At 43.6% G+C, this 19,434-nt stretch overlaps 1 protein-coding gene across 2 annotated transcripts in view; it reads right to left on the bottom strand.

Moving 5' to 3' along the window:
* The window catches only part of LTBP3 (latent transforming growth factor beta binding protein 3), a 339,672-nt gene that overhangs the window by 223,854 nt on the left and 96,384 nt on the right, over positions 1-19,434 (bottom strand). Inside the window, exons 5-6 of one of the 2 annotated variants that reach the window (XM_086938082.1) lie at positions 12,207-12,299; positions 8,445-8,567 (exon numbers count right to left, since the gene is read on the bottom strand). In XM_086938082.1, coding sequence (XP_086794208.1) covers positions 8,445-8,567; positions 12,207-12,299 — 216 coding nt within the window. The remainder of the gene's footprint in view (positions 1-8,444; positions 8,568-12,206; positions 12,300-19,434) is intronic. The other variant, XM_086938083.1, reaches the window with a different exon arrangement.

The following is a 19,434-nucleotide window of genomic DNA, read 5'->3' as shown; positions in this document are numbered from 1 at the left end:
CGGCGAAGTCGTCAGGTCGACCAGCGACAACCCGGATACGGAACCGGATCCAGCGGGGGCCTGCGGCGCCGGGACCGAAGTCACCGGCGGCGCTGGGACCAAAGTCGCCAGCTGCGCCGGGGCCGAAGCGCCCGGCGGCGTCGGGCCCGAAGCACCCAACCCGCCAGGCCCCCCAGTCGAGGATGCAGTGCCCGAAGGCGCCGCGGAACCCGACGGAGGAGGGAGCGACCTCATGGCCATGAGGTAGCGCTCGATCTCCTCCGGCGTCACGTCATGCCCAGGGACCGGAAGGTATGAGGCAGGCCGTGACGCCAGCGACTCCGGCGGAGCCGCGTGGGCGGAGTCACCCAAACTTCCGGCCGCATCGCTCGAGCGTCGGGGGGGGCTCGGAAGAGCGATGACGCCTTCCCGTCCTCTAATACCTCTTACCTGAGGATCTTGAGCCCGAAGACCGATGCCGACTCTCGGAGCTACAACGACTCCAACCCCGCGACCGGTCCCTCGACCGGGACCTTGAACGGCGCGGGGCCGACTGCCTGAGCTCAAGTTGCTTGCGGGACCGCTCCCGTATAGCCTTGGACGTCAGAGCCCGACAATCGGAGCAGGCTCGGTCGTCGTGGTCGGGGCCCAGACAATGAAGACACCGGCGATGAGGGTCGGTAATCAACATCAGTCGGCTGCAATCGACGCAGGATTTGAACCCGAGCATCCCTACCGGCACCGTAGGAGTCGAACAACTCGAGAAAAACGGATCAAAAAAGTTTCGTCAAAAATTGACTAAGGGGTAGAGATTCTCCGGATCTGCACTAGCTGGCGTGGAAAAAAGAAGAACTGACTTCAGCGTGCGAGGGCGGCGTCTAAGTACTCCAACGACGTCATTCCGGAGCTAACGACACCAACGACGGACTTGGAGCCGCGGACGACGCCTACCGACGCACAGAGGTATTGCTACGCAAAAGTTTCCGGATCCAATCTGACGCCTGGGGATATTCTAAGGTAAGGAATCTAATACTAACCTGTTTCTTTCAGATTGAGATACTGCTAAGAGTTCAGCTGCGAACCAGCTAGTCATGGTGAGCTGAAGCAATTACATGTGAGCATCTCTCTCAAAACAGGAGTGGAAGTAGGTTCTAGGGATACAGTGACCTTGTGGGTGGCCATAAGGGACTAGTAAATGGCTTATCATGGCCCTAGTCACAGCAGAAGCATCCATCACATAAAAGTGATTAGTAGTGGCAGCTGCACTTTTACCATCAAACACCAGAGGGAACTATAGCAGTAAGTGCGCATATGATCTGCTATTTTCCAGTTTCTACCGAAAAAAAACATTCCCGTTGCCGATTTTTTATTGGTTTTATTTGGCTTTAACTGAAAAGCTTAAACCCTAATTATGATGAAAAACAGTGTATGGCTAATCAATACACTGAGCTCAAAGCTTGCTCACGCTCCTAGCAGAAGTAATTCCAACTAAGAAAGTCATCTTCCACAGAAAGGGCTGCAATTCAGCTATGCACATCTGGCCAAAACAGGCCCCATCAATCTAGAGAGTACCATATTCAACTGCCAGGGGGAAGCTCTTCTAGATGGAGGAATAACTTTCCCGAGACTGTGTAACAAAATTTTTAATCACTGAAACAGTGAAGTATGCCTGAGACTTTGACAAATAAAGAATTTTAAAAAGCATAATCTGTTCCTGGTATTTTCTCGGGTCTGCATGGCTATTCATACTCCTTATGAAGAAACGTCTCCACTTGAATGCTTATTAAGACCTCGTAGAAGGACGCTTTGCCTTGTTGAGTCATGGTAGGTTGGAATAAAAGATCTTGCCTATTTTCCTGGACACAAGATCTGATCTCATCTGAAGTTTCTTGTGAGGTAGAATGGACATTTGAAGATTGGCCGGATTCTATCACTGGCACGCCTAGTTTGGTGCAATGAGAATCATTTTGGCACTGCTGAGTATGAATTTGTTGATGACTCTCAGAAGGAGCAGTATGGGAAGCAAAGCGTTGAGAAATCCTTTCACCAAGTTATCAAAGGATCATTCCTTAGGTACCCTGCTCCTGGAAACCTGGAGGTGTAAATGAGACATTTTCTGTTCTGTTTTCTTCTGGAGCACACCTTTCTATTTCTAGAAGCCCGAGCAAGAGAAGACTGTTAAAACCTGGACTGTTCCCATTGGAGAAGTGTCAAGGCTGAGTTGCATATGGCTGGGTCCAAACTAAGATGTCATGGTGTGCAAAATAACAATTGATTCAATCAATCAATCATTCAATAGAATTTGTAGAGCGCGCTACTCACCCGTTAGGGTCTCAAGGCGCTGAAGCCTCGGTAGTTACCAGTGGCTGGGATTGATTCAAGCACTCCACCTCTCCCTTTTTTGGATGCCGCAGTGGGTTGCAATAGGTGGTATGGGTATGCCGACACATGGGTCTCATGCACACTGTGCCACTGGAACCAAGTAATATTTGGCTAGTGAACCCTAACTAGGGTGAAACTGGTCCTGGGATTCTTGGGCTCCGGTTCAGAGAGGATCAGGCATGGCAATTTGGGCTGAACTATACCCATTGGAAGAGGGTCAAGACTGGTTTACATATGGTTGGGTCCAAACTGAGGTGGCATGGTGTGCAAAATAGCAGTGAATTGGAACGCATCCCAAGTGATTACCAGTAGCTGAGATTATATCAAGCAGTCCATCCCTTGTTTTTTGCATACTACAGTGCTTTCAGAAGTCTGGCAGATTTTCTTCCCAAAAACACCCAATCTTCTGCTCTCCATCTCAGGAGGATTTAGAGACTTTCAGCCTGATGTCTTAAATTTTGTTTCAGCTCCAGCAAAGACTAAAGAATCAGCTGGTACCAACTCCTTCAGAAAATGTTGATCTAAATGCATGGTTCTAAATGTATTCTGTAGTTGACCTTTCACTGAGAATTATGGATTTGAAATCCACAAACCAGCTGAACAATAGGACTAGCTTATGACTTTTACTAGACCACTTCAAAGAAAATGTATTGACTTTTGGAGTGAAGATTTGTAAACAGAACTACTTTGCCGCCCTGGAAGAAAGGCCACAGAAGACATCAACATCATCTACCAGAGAAATCCTTAAAGGAACAAACTCCAGAAAACAGAGAGAGTTCTCTCTCTAACTAGAAGAAGATGATGCAGAACTTGAATGAAGAGGAGAAGTACTGCAGTGGCAACTACTCCTTAGACTTGATGACACAGATCTATGAGATTCACGATGTCTGTCTTGGGAGACATACTTTGTCTCTTTTTCTCTAGGCCTCTTACTAGAATGCTCAAGCACATATCTTTCTCTAAAGTCTCTGTAACAATCCTCTATGTACCTGACATCCTGCTAGCATGGTGGAAGAACAGACTCAGGTACTTGAAGGCCGCCATGGAGGTTGCACCCACTGCAGAAACTTTGGCGCTGCAGCGGTGTGGGGTTGATCATCATCCATCATAACACCACATATAGGACTCTGACGGAGAAGGCATTGGAGGAGCAGCTCTCTTCCTGGCCTCTGGACAGATGACACCTCAGTTCTAGCCGAAGAGTGACAAATCCCTCAAGAGGTGTTTTGACATCTACCCAGAGATCTCTGAACCCTTGATTCCAACATGTGTGTGTCTTAACGTGGATCTTCTGCTCTTCGACCTTCTGCTCATCGACGTTCAGCACCTCAACACTGACCGCCTTGATATCAAACAGAATCGGGATTGCCCATGACAATGAGTTGCTGCCGCCTCACCTTCAGAAGTGGCAGATGAGGTCACCTGGGAAAAAGAGAGAGTAGAATGACGACCTCTCCTCCCCATTATCACAAGGGCCGTAGGAGGTGACACTCTGCACCCAATTTCCCCCTTATTTGCCCTGAGGCAAACACCTTCCCTGTCTCTCAACCTCCTGTAGAACATCTTCTGACAAATTCAACAGCCCTTGTTGGAGTGAGAGTCAGGAAGACACACTTCAAAAATATGTTGGTGGTTATTCCTTAACAACTTCCCTGCACAGGCTGAGCAGTTATTAAAGAGTACTGGCACAGTGCCCAGAAAAAAACAGGAAGGTGAAATCACCCCAAGGAAAATTACGAAAAAGAAAACCTTTTCATCTTAAAAAGGTGTCTAAAGACAGAAGATGTTGAATAAAGGAAAACACACCCGTTCGAAAATTAGTGTTAATTGGCAAAAATGCTTCCAAATTAAGCAAGATGTGTTTAGGCCATTTCTCACAGAGTGGGAAAATAACAAGCTGCCTATTTTTCACCCCGCTGTGCATGAAGAGATAGTGCAGGCTTCCAATTTTTTTAAAGGTGATATATTATTTGGTGCACCATTTCCTATTTTTTATGCTATGTTACATATTCTATTAAAGTGATATTTCTTAGCTAAATGTTCTATCCTCCAGTCTTTACTTGTGTCAGGTAATTAGTTCCCTTAGTCTGTGCTTAAGTAAATTAGCACCCTCTGTGTGAGCTCATGCAAAGAATGGAGATCTGCTCTATCCATGTTTGTTTCAGGGAGAGAAGGATTTCACTGTGCTGAGTTGTGGTTGTGGAGGGAACGTGGATGCCACAGTTTGTGAAGCTAGGAAGGGAGAGTATCCTTGCCTTTTGGGTCAGACGCAACATCTCCCTTCTGCAGGATTGCAGAAGTTCAATTACTGCAAGCAGATACATCAAAACAAATTCTAATCAATTGTTATCTTTCAAAAGTTTGATTTATGGTAGAAGAGAAAAAGAAAAATGCTAATTTCCCTGCTCCACTACAGCAACAAAGGATGTATTGATCATACAACTCTTTCAACACTTGACTCACTAGGTTTCACCAACAAATTATTACAATGGCTCTCAATAAATCTTCCAGACCACCAAATGATTGTTTTATGCTCTTCTGGTGCTTCTCTTGCTACACACTACCCAGGTTATCTATTGGTATTCACCGAAGTTTAGTCCAACACCCGTTCTCTACTTCCTGTGTACCAGTGATAATGATCACGTCTTTATTTCGCTTCTATCACTTCTATGCCTAGATATATTTATTTTTTCCCTCTTTCTCTACAGACTTCCCCATCTAGTCCCATATCGTAACTATTACTTAAAACACCATTCTATGGCTCCTTTGATTACTTGGCCTGAACACATGCAAAACAAAAGCTTATGTTTGCATGCCCAGACCAACACACGTTTTATATGACCCCCCCATACTCTGCCCACCTGATAGTGTCTCACCCTTTACCCCCTGCCGGAATCCACATGCACTATTTAATTGCACTATGAAACTGGAAACTTTGATTTTCCTGGTTACCAACTGCTACATATAGTCACAACCCACCCCAACTCCTCTTCCACATTGTGAAAGACCAAATAAACACTGTGAAAAAAAACCTGAGTATGTATTTCATTCCTAGAGGTATACCTCAAAACGTTCTCTTAATCAGGACAATTTTATTAACTGTGCTCCAAGATGCCTTTCTTCCTCCCCAGATAATTACCGGACTCCCTCATCCTGTCATTAGACTATATGACGTTCTGCAAGGCACTATACAAACAACTGGGTCAGGTCATCAAAGACATACTTAAAAGTACCTGGAACTGCTTCGATGTGTATTGAAAAGCTCTACCTCTTCACACCTGCAAGCAACTAGCAACCAGCCGAGCATAATGTAGCAATTAGGCCAAAACCAGCCCATGCAGACATTAGGGTTCCAATATTTTAGCTTCCTTGTATCCCGCTGTATTGGTGTGCACTTCCAGATGAATTCCTTGCAATCACCCTTAGTTCATGAATGCCACAAATCGCCATCTTCTAAGTGAGCCCCATTATGCAAGATGACAAAAAAATACTATTGTGCCCAAATTCTAAATAGGAGTCTCAACATTGCTTTGTAATAAACTCTGTGTTAGTTGTTGATTGTATTTTTCATAGTCTAATGTCTCTATCACCAACTGACTAATGTTTCCATTCCTTCTAAAATGTATTCACCAATAACATAGAGTTCTCCTGCACATTCCTTTCTAACTATTTGCCCCATCTCTAGTTAGAATGATATTTCTCACTGTTATTGACAATTATACTACATAGGTACTACAGGAAAAATGAAAGAACCATCCAAGTTATAACCAAGGCTAGGGTATATGTACTATATTCTCTAAAGTTGGTAACTGGTGTGGGGTGTCCTACTTCTTAGGTGGCTGAACACTCACACACCCTGTGAAAACAGGAGCAGAATTGTGGGACAGGGAGGCTTTGCCTGCTCATAAAATAAAAAGTTGCATTTAAGTATGTGGGGAAGGATATATCTAGGCAATACTGTTTTAGGTTTAAACTTATAATAACTGACAAAACCCCACCAAAAGGAAAATAGCCCTCACCAGTGTAAATATATAAACACTGAAAAAACACCTGCACAACCACAACCTAAATGCCATTCAAAGAAAAGAAAAGGCGAGTGAAAGAGTTATTTTGATTTCTTCCTGAAGAGGTCAGTACAATGTAACTTTGTTATACAAAGCAGCAAGAAAGACTGGGCTAACATTATGCTTCTTGAGTTTTGTTGTTTAGGCATGTCACTAAAATATTGTTCCTTCTTTTTCTTGCTTTTTTCAGTTTTGTGGTATTTGGTCTAAAGATGCAGGGCTTAGAAGCATGTTTTAGGTCTTGTTTAATTATTTTATAAACTGTAGAGAATCAGGAAATTACAAAATAATGGCTGGTTTCATAAGAATCCTTCCCAATATGTGGCATCACATTTACTCACAGAGAACGGGTAAAACCCCATGATATATTAGCCCCCTTTTCTAGCAAATCAGTTTTGATAGCAAATGAATTGCCAATCACTCCAGGCTTTAAACATTCAATGCAAGGTGTAGTGACAGTTATATGTGAAAAGAGTGCTGTCACTAAGCATCTGGGATTGTGGTGAAAACATGACACCAGACTTTAGGAAAACATGGAGCACAGTGCCACTTGGAATGCTGCCGCAAAAAAGTTCTTACCAACTTCAACAAAGATTGGAGTGGTATTGTTTGTATTTGCAGTGATTCAGCTACGTATGTGAAAAAGTTCTGCAATGACCGGTCAAAATCGATACCTGAGCTGAAGTGTTTTGCTTTAAGAGATCATTGCCACTTTCTAGATGGTATACTGAAAGCCTCTTCACAATCTTCAGAGTTAATGAAGAATGCTATTGACTTTTTAGTCCATTCTGGTGCACTGTTTTGTTATGTGCAGTAACTAAAACGCAAATATTTCTCATTTTGAGCTTTGTGTGTCATCAAAGAAAGTTGTCCCAACTGTGTCATTTAGCTGGTGGTTCTCAGTCCTAGAAGCCAAGAATGCTATATTATCCACGTGGCAACCTTTACAGAATCTTTGCTAAGTGATGATGCCAAAGCCAAGAAATGTGAGGATCTTCGGTCGCATAAAACACGCTCTTTTACCAAGTGTTCAACATGATTGGTATAGATGTGAAGCTTCCCCTTGAGAGTAGGCTGGGCAATACTTTTAGTGAGTTGGCACTGCAACATGTTCCATGTTAATGTGCTTGCCACTTGGTTAGCAAAGAAATGTTGAGGTGCAATTCTGGACATTTTATTTTACAATATATGAGAAATCGCTTGCAATGATACATAGAAATGTCCCTTCACCAACCATGGCATTTGAAGTAAATGAAGCCTCGTTGTGGTACTCTGCACAAATTCTAGATCCCTTCCATAAAAAGGAGAATTTTATCCAGACTTCCAAAAGTGCTACTTCATTTTTGACCACTTCAATAACTCTGAGGGCATATGCGCCCAGTTCAAAGCATTTGTTCCAGAACACGTCACAGAGCATTGCTATCTCCAGGTGCTTCAGCATTGGCATGGAAAGCTATGTCAGTGGCCAGAGTTAGAAAATTGTCTACTGGCTGTTTTGGCATTGCCTGTCTCAAGTACCAATGTTGCGAGGGCCTTTTCACAGATAAAAGTTTACACGGGAAGGAAAGAGTGAGCGTGCATGATCAAAGACTCACTGAAGAAGTATTGTATGGTGTATTGCAATACGTTTGATTTGTAAAAATGATTTTAGACCTCATATACACAGTATGCAAACTGTCAGTACAGAAAGCAAACAATAATAAAAGCAAAACTTTCCAAAAACACTGTTTCTGTTGTTTTTTAAGGCACAAAAATGTCTAACCACTGATAACCAATGTTTTTTAAGTTATTGAAATCACTTGTAAACACTGAAAACCCCCCACCAGAATTTACCAAAAATAGAAACTGAAAACAGGAAAGCCTAGATAAATCCCTCATTACTTTCACTTTTTCTTTAACTTGTCAAATAAGCATTAACCACGCTAATGTTTCTGTATGCAACTTATTTCGCTACACACTCATGTTGGGCATTGTGCTGGAAGGTTAGATGTATATGCAGTCTAGTAGGGTGGTACATACCAAGACACTGGGTGCGAGAGGGTCCCAGGATGAATCCTGGCTTGCAGGCACAGCGGAAGCTCCCCCAGGTATTGAGACACTCTCCGTTCTGGCACACTCCGTACATTGTACACTCATTGATATCTGAGACAAAAGAGAACAAGAAAACACTCAAAATAATACATCAGACAAGGGCAGAGGTTTGTGTGGGTGGAAAACAGAGGCAAGAATCCAAAGGAAATTGCATGAAAAGATCTAAAGCCAGATGTCCACACGTATTTTAGTCAAACATTCTGTTGGATGGGGGTGGTTAGTGCCAATCAACACTAATTACAATAGTGGCAACGCAATGAAACTTTTTGATGAATAGTTGGTAACCACAAAGGTAGGAGAGGAAACGGGTACAAGAGGAGAGAGTTAGATATGAGGCTAAGAAGGCCCTTATTGCAAATGTACTGTAACAAAACATGGCTACCCAAATTCAATTAAACAACCTGGAACACAGTTAAAGTTGCCTACAACTTTAACTGTGTTCTTTGCTCTATATTCCATCAATAAAATAGATTTAATACTAAACAACCTGGAACCACGAGCAATTAATATTTAGGGAGAACATGATTCCATGCGGCAAAACAACCAAATTTTTGTAGAAGGAACATAATGATCTATCCAACAACTGAAAACAATACAATTAAGTATTCAATTATTGAAACGAAATTTCCCCAATTAATGGAAAAGAAAAGAAGCACACGCTTGGGGGATGTTACATAGTTACTGCTGTAAAAGCTGTGCTCAGCACAAGTGGTGTTCACACAATGATCTCTAAAAAGAGCACAGAGTGTAAAAACAGCAAAGCAACACAACCAAATCACTGAACAATCAATGACATTACATATACAGTAAGTTGTACGTCGGTGAGTGACTGAATCCCAATAGGGTCCAGTTCCTGCATGCGTCGATGGTGTTTTGCCCTCAGTTCAGTAATGGCTTATCATCAGGAAATGTTTATGGGAAGCAGATAGGGATGTCTGTATCTAGTAAGTCAGCGCGAATTTCAGCAGTCTGGGAAAGTTCAAAAGAATTGCATGTTGGAAAGAGAATTTGAAAAATGCAGAGGAACTCCGTTCAAAATAATTGTGTGTTGTACAGAGATTTGCATCTATTCTCCTTCAACAGGCGGAGTCACGTGGTTCCTCGTCAGACTTCCAGGTCACGGCCTACCAGTTGCGGCCTTCTTTCTGAGCCAGTAATGCAAGATTTTGGGTCCTTCTGCCACTTTGGACCATTTACATTAAGTCTCGTTCCAAAACACGAATATTTTTAACATGGCTCCCTGTCCTTCTTCACATTGATGTTCTCCATACATATTTAACACAAATGTAGCATTTCCCAGTCCACGATGGTCGTTGGTACAATAAAGGTTGTTGTGGCTGAAGGAACTGAAATTTAATAATCTCTACCAAGGCAGTAGCAAAGAATTTAAAAATAAAGGCGTGCTTATTTGGAAGGATCCTTAACTTCAGTGTAATAAGGTGCTGAATAGAAGGATGCTCGAACAGTCTCTCATGCAATATGTCTACCACAATGTATTAATCAGTGAGGTCTTTGGAGGAGTTTATCAGCTTGCGAATGTCAGCCATCACAAGTGTCTGACAGATCTGTACCAGTCTCCTTAGACTTCCATCCAAAAATCTGGTACTCATTCTTGTAGCATTATGTCTGCACTTGATTAAGGACCTACTGCTAGTCACTGTGTGCAGTATTCAGGTTACTTACCTAGGCCCTCAATGGCTTTTTGACAGTTACCTCACCTATTACTGTGGGTACCGCTAGAGCACTTGTTGACAAACCTTACAATGTTATGATTATTTTTGGTCACTGTTAGAACCTCTGGTTCAGCTTCTTGGACAGTGTCATCTGGATATATAGATTTTACCACTTACGTTCAACAAGATCTTCTGTGCTGGTTAGTTGAAATGGAAGCTCTGGAAGTGTTGACCCTAATTTGACTGTCAGCAATGCAGATAGCAAACAATTCCTTATAGGTGCTTTCTCATTCTGTCATCGAAGCATACTCTCGCAGTAGTTCTGATAGATAGATGGGTAAATACAAAGTTCCCGATGGTTTTCTTCTGACGAGACACAAAGCTTCCCTGAGCAGGGACGACCTCCTGTCCTCTCTGGACATCAGCTATGCCCTTTACAACACACTCCTACTATGGTCCATTGAGATAATACAAGCTTTACAAAAGCTTAGAGTGATGCACATTTTCAGTGTTAGACTCTGGGTCCACATCCGTTCGATCTTGAAACGTCTTCATTAGCTTCTGACAGCTGCACAAATACAATTCAAGACACGCTGTATGACCCACAAGAAGAACCTGCCTTAGCTAACATTTTTTTAAGGTGCTGAGGCAGGGCCCTTAGATCCAGCGAGGCCAATCTTTTGGTCCATCCCAGAACCTAGCAGCACAACAAGATCGATGGAAGAAGAATTGCTGCGCTCAGACCAAAAAGTGGAAGAAGCAGAAGAATCTACTGTTTTAACAGCACTTTTGACAGACATTCCTTTATTACAGGTGGGTCGGAATTCTGAGTTGAGTGGTATTTAACGCACCTATTAGTCACTGGGTGCGTTAAATACCTTGCCCTTCGTTTAATTTCGACATGGCAAGCGTGTTGATGTTTAACAGGGTAAAAGTGTATGCTATTTACCATACCAATTTGCTTTTAGTGTGTTAAGCACCAGCATCTACGTTATTCTACCAAAACTCAGAATAGGCACTATTTATCACACCCGATAAATAACGTGCCCAGGTGTATCGTTGTTTATGACGTGCGATAAATAGCACCTTGATTCTGATGAACTTGGAAGGTGGGCCACGCTTCTTACCTACTGTTTCCACTTCCCTTCAGCTCTCATCCCAAAGATCCCCTGTCACCTGCTCAATGCAGTGGTTCTATCACTGTCTGAAGCAAATTCTTCTTGTGTGCATTCAGTATTCCAAATAAAAATGTAAAATACATGCATTCATACATACAAACGTTTATATGTCAGACAATTGCATAGAGAAATATCAGCTGACATAAATATTGTGTCCTAAATATAACTTTTAAAATATCATCTCATTGGCTGTTGAGTTTCTATGATCTTGCCGCAAATAGTCCATATTTATATAGACAATATTTAATGCACAATATTGCTGTCAGATGATATTTTCACAACGGTAGCCTAGTACCACACAATACAGGTTAATTTCTGTACCTCTCCAAACCAAAAGAATTGTCTTGGTGATTTCTTGACGTTTTGATCAGACTGAATTATTTGCCGAGCAGTCCCATGTTCAACAAACCCTCCAATCTCAGTAAGCATCCGCTCATGGTTGTCTCTACTGAGAGACATATTGTCTACCTGGACATTCAAGATTAGGTAATGACCGAAACACTATTGAAAACAAATCTACCATCGATTATTTTAAGAGGTCTTGCAACTTTTGTTTCTTAAAGAGTAATATTAAGACCGAGTGACTCCAGCATACCAGGAATATCGATTGTGCAAAATTTGAAACAACCAGAAGGGCATATTTACAAGACCTATCGCCACAGGAACGTCACTTTTTCCGACGTTCCTGTGGAGATAGGGTTTCGCCTTACACAAGATTCTGGCTTTAAAATCATTAAATGGATATATGTCTGGCTACCGCACTGAGTACCACAAAATCAAATGCAGCTTGAAAATTCTGAGCTCATGCTTGCAACCCAACACTGTGCGACAAGCCTTACCCTGGCAGTGGGTATTGTTCAGTCTCTTGTAGCCCTGGTAACAGTCAGAACCTATGTCACCCCTGAATAGTCCGGTCTTCTGCACACCTGTATCTGCAAAAAATAAAACAATATACAATAGAAATCAAAAAAGAAACGTGAAGAGGATGCGTCATCTATGAGTGAACAGACGTAATATATGGCTCTTAGCAACAGGTTTGGGGCTGGGTGCTAGGCAGAGGCATGCAGGTTCTAGGAACAGAGAAAAGCGGGGCATTACTTATTCTGAACCAAGGGTGTAGGCTATAGTGTAGAGGTGTGTAAAATCTCTGCAATTAGCTTTCGTGTAACTACAGGAAATTTTGGCAAAATACATGTTTAATTTTGTGCCATATAGTCGTATTAAATGCATCCTCGCATAAGTTTTTAACACAAGGACATATTTTGCGTTAAAAAATATTGCAAAAAACAAAAGCATTGCGAACAACAGCCACTTGCATCCTGTAATTCCAATGCATTCACTGTAAATTTTTACAACGAATTGCATATTTGCAACAAGTCTTTACTGCAAAAGGCGTGTAATTACGCGGTGTGATGATTTCTAGGATTTCACAATACAAGAGTAACACAAAATTTCTAAAATGATGCACATTACCCCAGCATCATTTCATTTTTTTCTGGACCTATTTTTAGTGCCCTAACACGAGAGGCTGGTTAATATAAGTAGGCTTTTATTTTTTGCTAGTACTAGGAGTAGTATTACTTTGCATTCTAGAAGGAACTTGGGAATCTCAGACATCATACATGGCCAAAATTTCGTCACCGAGGAGTCTAACAGCGCGAGATCTCGCGATATCTCGCGAGACCTCGCTTTCACATGAACCGGCTGGAGTTCGCGGTTCACAGCTCTAATATCTATCTAACAGGGCTGTAAACCGTAGTGCCGATGAGAGGTGGCATTTTACCTGCTACTCAAAAACAACGCCCGGGCATACTTTTTATCGGCAATGAAGAATAAACTACTAAAATGGCCGCGATGACGTCGGTCTGTAGTTTTAGACGCGTTTTACGCGCCGTTTTCGAACACAAAGTAGTGCGCAAGACACTCTTTAGCAAAACATTAGATTTACAAGTTTTCTGACACCACCACATCAATAAACTTGCTGTTCTATACATTGTGACAATGTTCAAGGAAGCTCATGACATTACACAATGTATTAAATAAGAAGCAAACAGCAGCAGTGCTAGGCGGAGGGTTATTATGCAACATACCTTGACAGCCTATTTATACTCAGTCCACTCACTGCTCGGAGTCTCCCCCAAGCCTCAGATGGAAGCTTAAGGCACCGACGGACAGGTGAGTGGAAATGAGAGTATGGCCTGCCAGTAGACTAGATGGTTGTATTTGAGATGAGTATATACCATCACAACCTTGTTTCAATGAGAGCACTTCTGGTACATATACCAGAGTTTGTCAGAGTCAAAATATTGGGGTTACTAGTTTTCTTGGTCCACTGGGTCTGAGACTGACTCACTACAGTGTGAGACTCTGGGAAATGGGGTACTATAGACGGGAGTTGATGCATGGTGATAGACTAAGAGTATTTGGTTTTATTATGCTACATCCCCCCCTTTTTTCTTCCCTATACCAGTGCGGGGCCTCCTATACCTGAGCGGAGTCCAGGTGAGGTGAGGCATTTTCACACATCATTCAGGGTGAGCATTGAACACGTAATTCGTACACACATTGTTGGTTTATATGGATGGTTACATGTCACTGGAGACTGATGCATTTAAGATAATGTTAATTATGTCATGCTTTCCTTCACAGGATTCACTGTAGTGTAAGTGAGTCGGAGGGTGACAGTTCATGGTTATTACAGGTTGTACCGTACTTAACCTTTCTATTTTCCATTATTTTGTTTATGGTGAAGGTGGTGATCTTTTTATCTCACAAACTTGGAGTGCAACAAGTATAAGAGCAGAGGCCCTGATGAATGCGGAGGGATTGAATGCCCACTAGGCAGAAACATGTTGGCCCATTTAAAGGCAGATATTTGTTACTGTCCTCTTGCACTGTTCTGTTTTTAATTAGGAGGCATGTCATGTCCATAGAATAAAGTTGTTACAAGGAGGGATTTCCATCCTATTTTAAGTCACACTTTTTTGTTCTGTTGCACCTGCCTTTTTTCCATCAAAGATCAATCATTATGGGGGTTTCATTTATGTTGTTGGACCAAACCCCAAAACATCGACAATGTGCGGTCTTGTCCCTATGATCAGGGGACTAGCCTTCCACACTAGGGTTTGGCCAGATGATACGACTGATAATTAAGTCTCTTTTGATGGAAACCCTATATGAATGTTTTTGGACTGGTTAGCCATTTATGAATATTCTGTAATGCATCGGTCTTTTTTGCATGTTAAGTCCATCCATCTCAATTTTCCACACAACATACTGTCTTTATGATGTATACACTCTGAGACCTAGTCGACTCAGTATTTGACAGTGTAGCTTTAATAGTTAGCTGGCAGACCCCCTGTGTTTCTGATGTTGCACATCATACATTAAGGGCTTGATTATAAGTTTTGCGGTGTGGGAGCGGGCCGCCACAACACCGCCCGCTCCCACCGCCAAACAGGGCTGCCAGCCCACCAGATTACGAGTATTATTGTGGTCTGGCAGGAGGCGGGCCGGCAGCAGTGCAGTTAAAATGCTCATAAATGAGCCTTAAACTTCACCGCCGCGGGACAGCCAGTGCATGTTCCTGCACTGCATGGACTGGGGGCCACAACATGTCCCCCCCTGAATGCAGCCCAGCAAACATGGCCAAGAGGGGCCCCTGTAGTGTCCCCTTTCTTTCCTCACTGCCAGCAGTTGCATGGAGTAAGAACCTCCATGCCATCGATGGCAGTGAGGAAAATCGTAATACTCTTGGCGGTGCTGAAGGGCACTACAAAGTATATTGCGACCCTCAGACCGCTGCGCACCGCCAGGAATCTCTGATACCTAGCGGTTGCGGTGGTGCCATAGCGGTTCGACCGCCCACGTTGAAATCCGGACGGTGGACAGCTGTGCCACCGTGAGTTTGGCGATCCTCGGACCGCCAAACTCATAATTAGCCCCTAAGGGTCTAACAGCTAGATTCATCAAAGACCCGTTTTGCGAGTCTTTAATAGCGATTCATAAGGAATTGCTATTAAGGACTTGCAAAACAGGATTCATGTAGGAATTGCAAAAAATATTGTGATTCCTACATCTTCTTTATTTGCGATTAGCAAATTGCTAATCGCAAATAAGGATGCGATTTCAAGGGTGCCAGGGGTGTCCAAAGGACACCCTGTAGCACCCCTGAAAGGCAAATGTACACCGGTGTTGCGCACACACATGTCCAAAGGACATGTGTGTGTGTAACATGCATCTGGGAAAAATGCACTAAAGTGCTTTTTTCTACTTTTTTCGCTATTTACCACGAAGTCTGACTTCGTGGTAAATAGCGGCCAGAAATTGCGAATTCGCAAATTAAAATTGGTTAATGAATTGCATTTAAGGAATCTCAAATAGAGAATCCTTAAATGCAATTCCTCGCAAATATGCGATTTCGCAAATAGCGATTTTTGCATTTGGGATGATGAATCCCAAATGCAAAAATTGCGCTTGCAAAGGGCCAGATTCTCAGAATCTGGCCCTTTGCGAGCGCAATTACCTTTCATGTATCTAGCTGTTAGTTTTATTTTTATGGAAAGCAAAATACTTTTTTTAAACAAACACATGACAAGCTAAGGAAACTAATGTTTTATGCATTGATATAGGCTGGATGAAAAAAACGAAAAAAGTTAAAGATTTCACTTCTGCTGTACACCAGATGAGAAAATTCTACATAAACGTGAAAGGTGCTGCTGTGCTCCAAAGCTGAAAAACTGTGTTTTATTGAGAATTTAAAATCTGCACAGTAGTCTATAACAAGTATAACTGGATAAATATCTGTAGTTATGAACAAAACAGGAAGGGATAAAAAGTGCAGAGTTCTCATTTGACACTTTTGTTTGAAAGCCCAAGCCAAGTTTCATCATCACGACAATGGAACAGAGATAAGGTAGAAGAATGACTGGTCTCAAGAGGTGTACCAGTACACCTTCAGATCAAAGCCACTGATCTGTCGAGAAGTATCTGAGACATCCACCAGGGAGATACATTTTCTTACTTGTTGAAATCCCATTACATTTACAATAGGATTACAGACGGTGTCTGAACCTGATGCCATGCATCTCTAGGTAACCTATATTTTTACATGATCCTTACTCCTCTGCTCTGATGATGACCCATGAAGTTACTGCTGCTGGTGTTAAAACATAGACATAATTATGTGGAAAATGAGAAATCTTAACTTTATTACATAGGTATTTAAATAGCAACAACCTATTCCTTTTATGTACATAAGGGCACATACTCTTTATAGAATATTGTACAATTCGTATATTCTCTTGTGAGCCTTTTTTCACCTTTGAGGCACCATGCCGTAATTCAAGCTTGAGTTCAGCAATCTCTCTTATCCATAGTAGATGTAAAAAATAAACCGCCTTTTTATTTACAATTTCAATTCCTGTCCAGCATTTAACAAAGTCTAATACTTAATTTTAAATTACAGTCGTGGTACTGATCCAGTGAAGTGGTCTTGCACATCTTCAACAACGTAAAATAGGCTATTTTATGTCAGAATCTATGGTTTCTGCACTGAAATATCAGAATGCCCACCGAAGTGCCTTTAAGCAGAATGTTTGGCGTTTGGATATGTAGTGGCATGTTCTGGTAATAGGATATATTTTTCCAATTGCACTGAAGTTCCAGGCAACAAAGGCGGAACTGGATACAGCACATCTTCATTCCATCCTTGTATTTTTTTCTGCACCATTTCACTCTTTTAACCCTTTCAGAAACACTCTTGCACACTATACTCCTCCCATACGACCAAACTCCTTGCTCTGTTCTCTGACCCTACTTTATTCTCCCATTTCTTTTTACTGCCAGTTCTCTGACCCCATCACCCCTTCTCTTTCCCATGGTCTTTCTAATGCCCCTATCCACATACCCTCCAAACTTTCTGTTCACAATCCTTTTGTTCTGTTGTCTTCCTCTATGTCTCCATCTATTCCATATCTATCATTCATGTCTCCTCTTACTCCCTCATCCCAGTTTGGATCTTCCCCACTCGCTCAGAGATCTCATCAGCCCTGTCTCTCCTAGTTGTTCCCCCTCCTCCTGTCTTTCTTTGTTCTATCATCTTCATTTTCGACTAATTTTATTCTTGCCTCTCTATCTTTCTCTCCTAGTTTTCCTTCTCTTTTCTATTTTGATAGTCCATTGTTGCTTCTATTCGCTTCCTCTGTCGAAGCTCGCTCCCTGGCCCAGAATTCCTCCTCACAACGTTCTGTTATACCTCTCCTATCTCCTAATTCTCTGGGTTCTCCTCCTTTTTAGGTCTCGCCCTGGCGAAAGCGCGCTCTCGCCACGAGTACTATAGCTGTTGGCTCAGCCGACAACGAGTGGAGACAAGAGCTGGCCACGCGCGCAGCATTGTCTATGGCAGAGGCGGATTCCGACGCGCGCCTTCGGATTGGGTCGCGATCGTGAGCTTGTAACGTAGACAGCTCACGTGCGACCCAAGACGCGCGTCGGAATCTTCCTCTGCCCCCCCTCTTGCGCAGGCCGCAGGCACATGATGACCCCGACCACCCCTACAGCAGAAGGCAGCGAGGTCTGTACTGTCTCCGTCTGGCACTGGTTCAGGGAAGCAGGCGCATGCCAAGAAGGCTTGTGCAGCTGTCTGGGCCTCCATCGGTTCCACAACACAGGAGACTCCCTGCTACACTTCAGCTGAAGCATTTCAAGTGTGGGAATCAGCTCTCCACAGATGTTTGTCTTTTCCCAAAAATTAGGGTGCACGCTTGCACCCTTGGAAGCCGGCGGAAGGCCCACCCTCGCCTCCCACTTCCGGGTCCGCTAGGGAGCCTCAAGGCTGCACCGGCAGGAATATTTCACACCCCATAGCCGGACGGCTGGCCCTCTCTGGCACTTACAGAGAAAGATACAGCAGCCACAGCCAGTCAATGGGATTCCAGAAAAGGGCGGAGCCGATGGCCAGCCCGAAGACCACACAAGCAGAACTGCTGAGCCGGGATTGGAAGTCGAATGCGAACCTTTGAACCCGTCAATACTTTCACTGGCCCCTATGGTGTGCTGTGCACCAGGGTATTCCTTGAGCCACCCTCTGAACTATGCCCCCCTCCTCGAACAGCAGCAGCGCCCAGATTCCCGGGACCCACCGGTGCGGGTGACACTGAGGAATGTGGTGGAATGACATCACAGCTTCAGCGTGTGAGCGCCCTCCCGACCCCTGCCAGGCGAGCTTCAGGTGACGTCATGGAGGACTGGGGGCGGGGTGCGCTCCCCTTCCCACCCCCATAATGCAGCGGGGTCGAGGGCACTATATTAAGACACTTAGCACACAGGGCCAGAGGGGGTGTAATGTTTCCTTCTAATCTGGCGCACGGGTAAACATTTTAACACGTGCCCACAACCTGTGCTGGCATGGTGAGACTGCACCGTCGGCGTGTGGTACCGATGCCCAAGAAGCCAGCCCTGAGAGTGTTATTTCACTGATATAGCGCAACAAAGGTGCATCTTGGCGCTGCGCCAGCACAGCACCAATACAGCTACAACAAACAAACCTCAAGGTTTTTTTTAAAACTTGGCAAAGTCTGATCAGTAGGGCAGAGGGCACAGAAGTTGGTTCCAGGACGTAGTGGTGAAAAAGGAGAAAGCTCTACGCCCTGTCTGGGAGGGGGAACTGTCAAGAGCGTCTTATAGCTTGAAGGAAGTGTTCTTGCAGGGTGGTGGTAACTCAGTTCTGTCCTTTAAATAGGAGGGGGCACCCCCTATCAGAGCACTGTGAGTAGGCAGCAGCTGTCGGTTCAGCCAACAACGAGTGGAGACAAGAGCTGGCCAAGCGCGCAGCATTGTCTATGGCAGAGACCGATTCCGACGCGTGCCTTCAGATTGGGTCGCGCGTGTGAACGTCGACAGCTCACGCGTGACCCAATCCCAAGGCGCGTGGCAAGAAGGCTTGTGCAGCTGTCTGGGCCTCCCTCAGTTCCACAGCACAGGAGACTCCCTGCTACACTTCAGCTGAAGCATTTCAAGTGTGGGAATCAACTCTCCGCGGATGTTTGTCTTTTCCCAAAAATTAGG

This window comes from Lissotriton vulgaris, chromosome 9 (assembly GCF_964263255.1).
Source record: "Lissotriton vulgaris chromosome 9, aLisVul1.2, whole genome shotgun sequence".
Taxonomy (NCBI): Eukaryota; Metazoa; Chordata; class Amphibia; order Caudata; family Salamandridae; genus Lissotriton; species Lissotriton vulgaris.
This window is presented reverse-complemented; position numbering and strand designations above follow the sequence as displayed.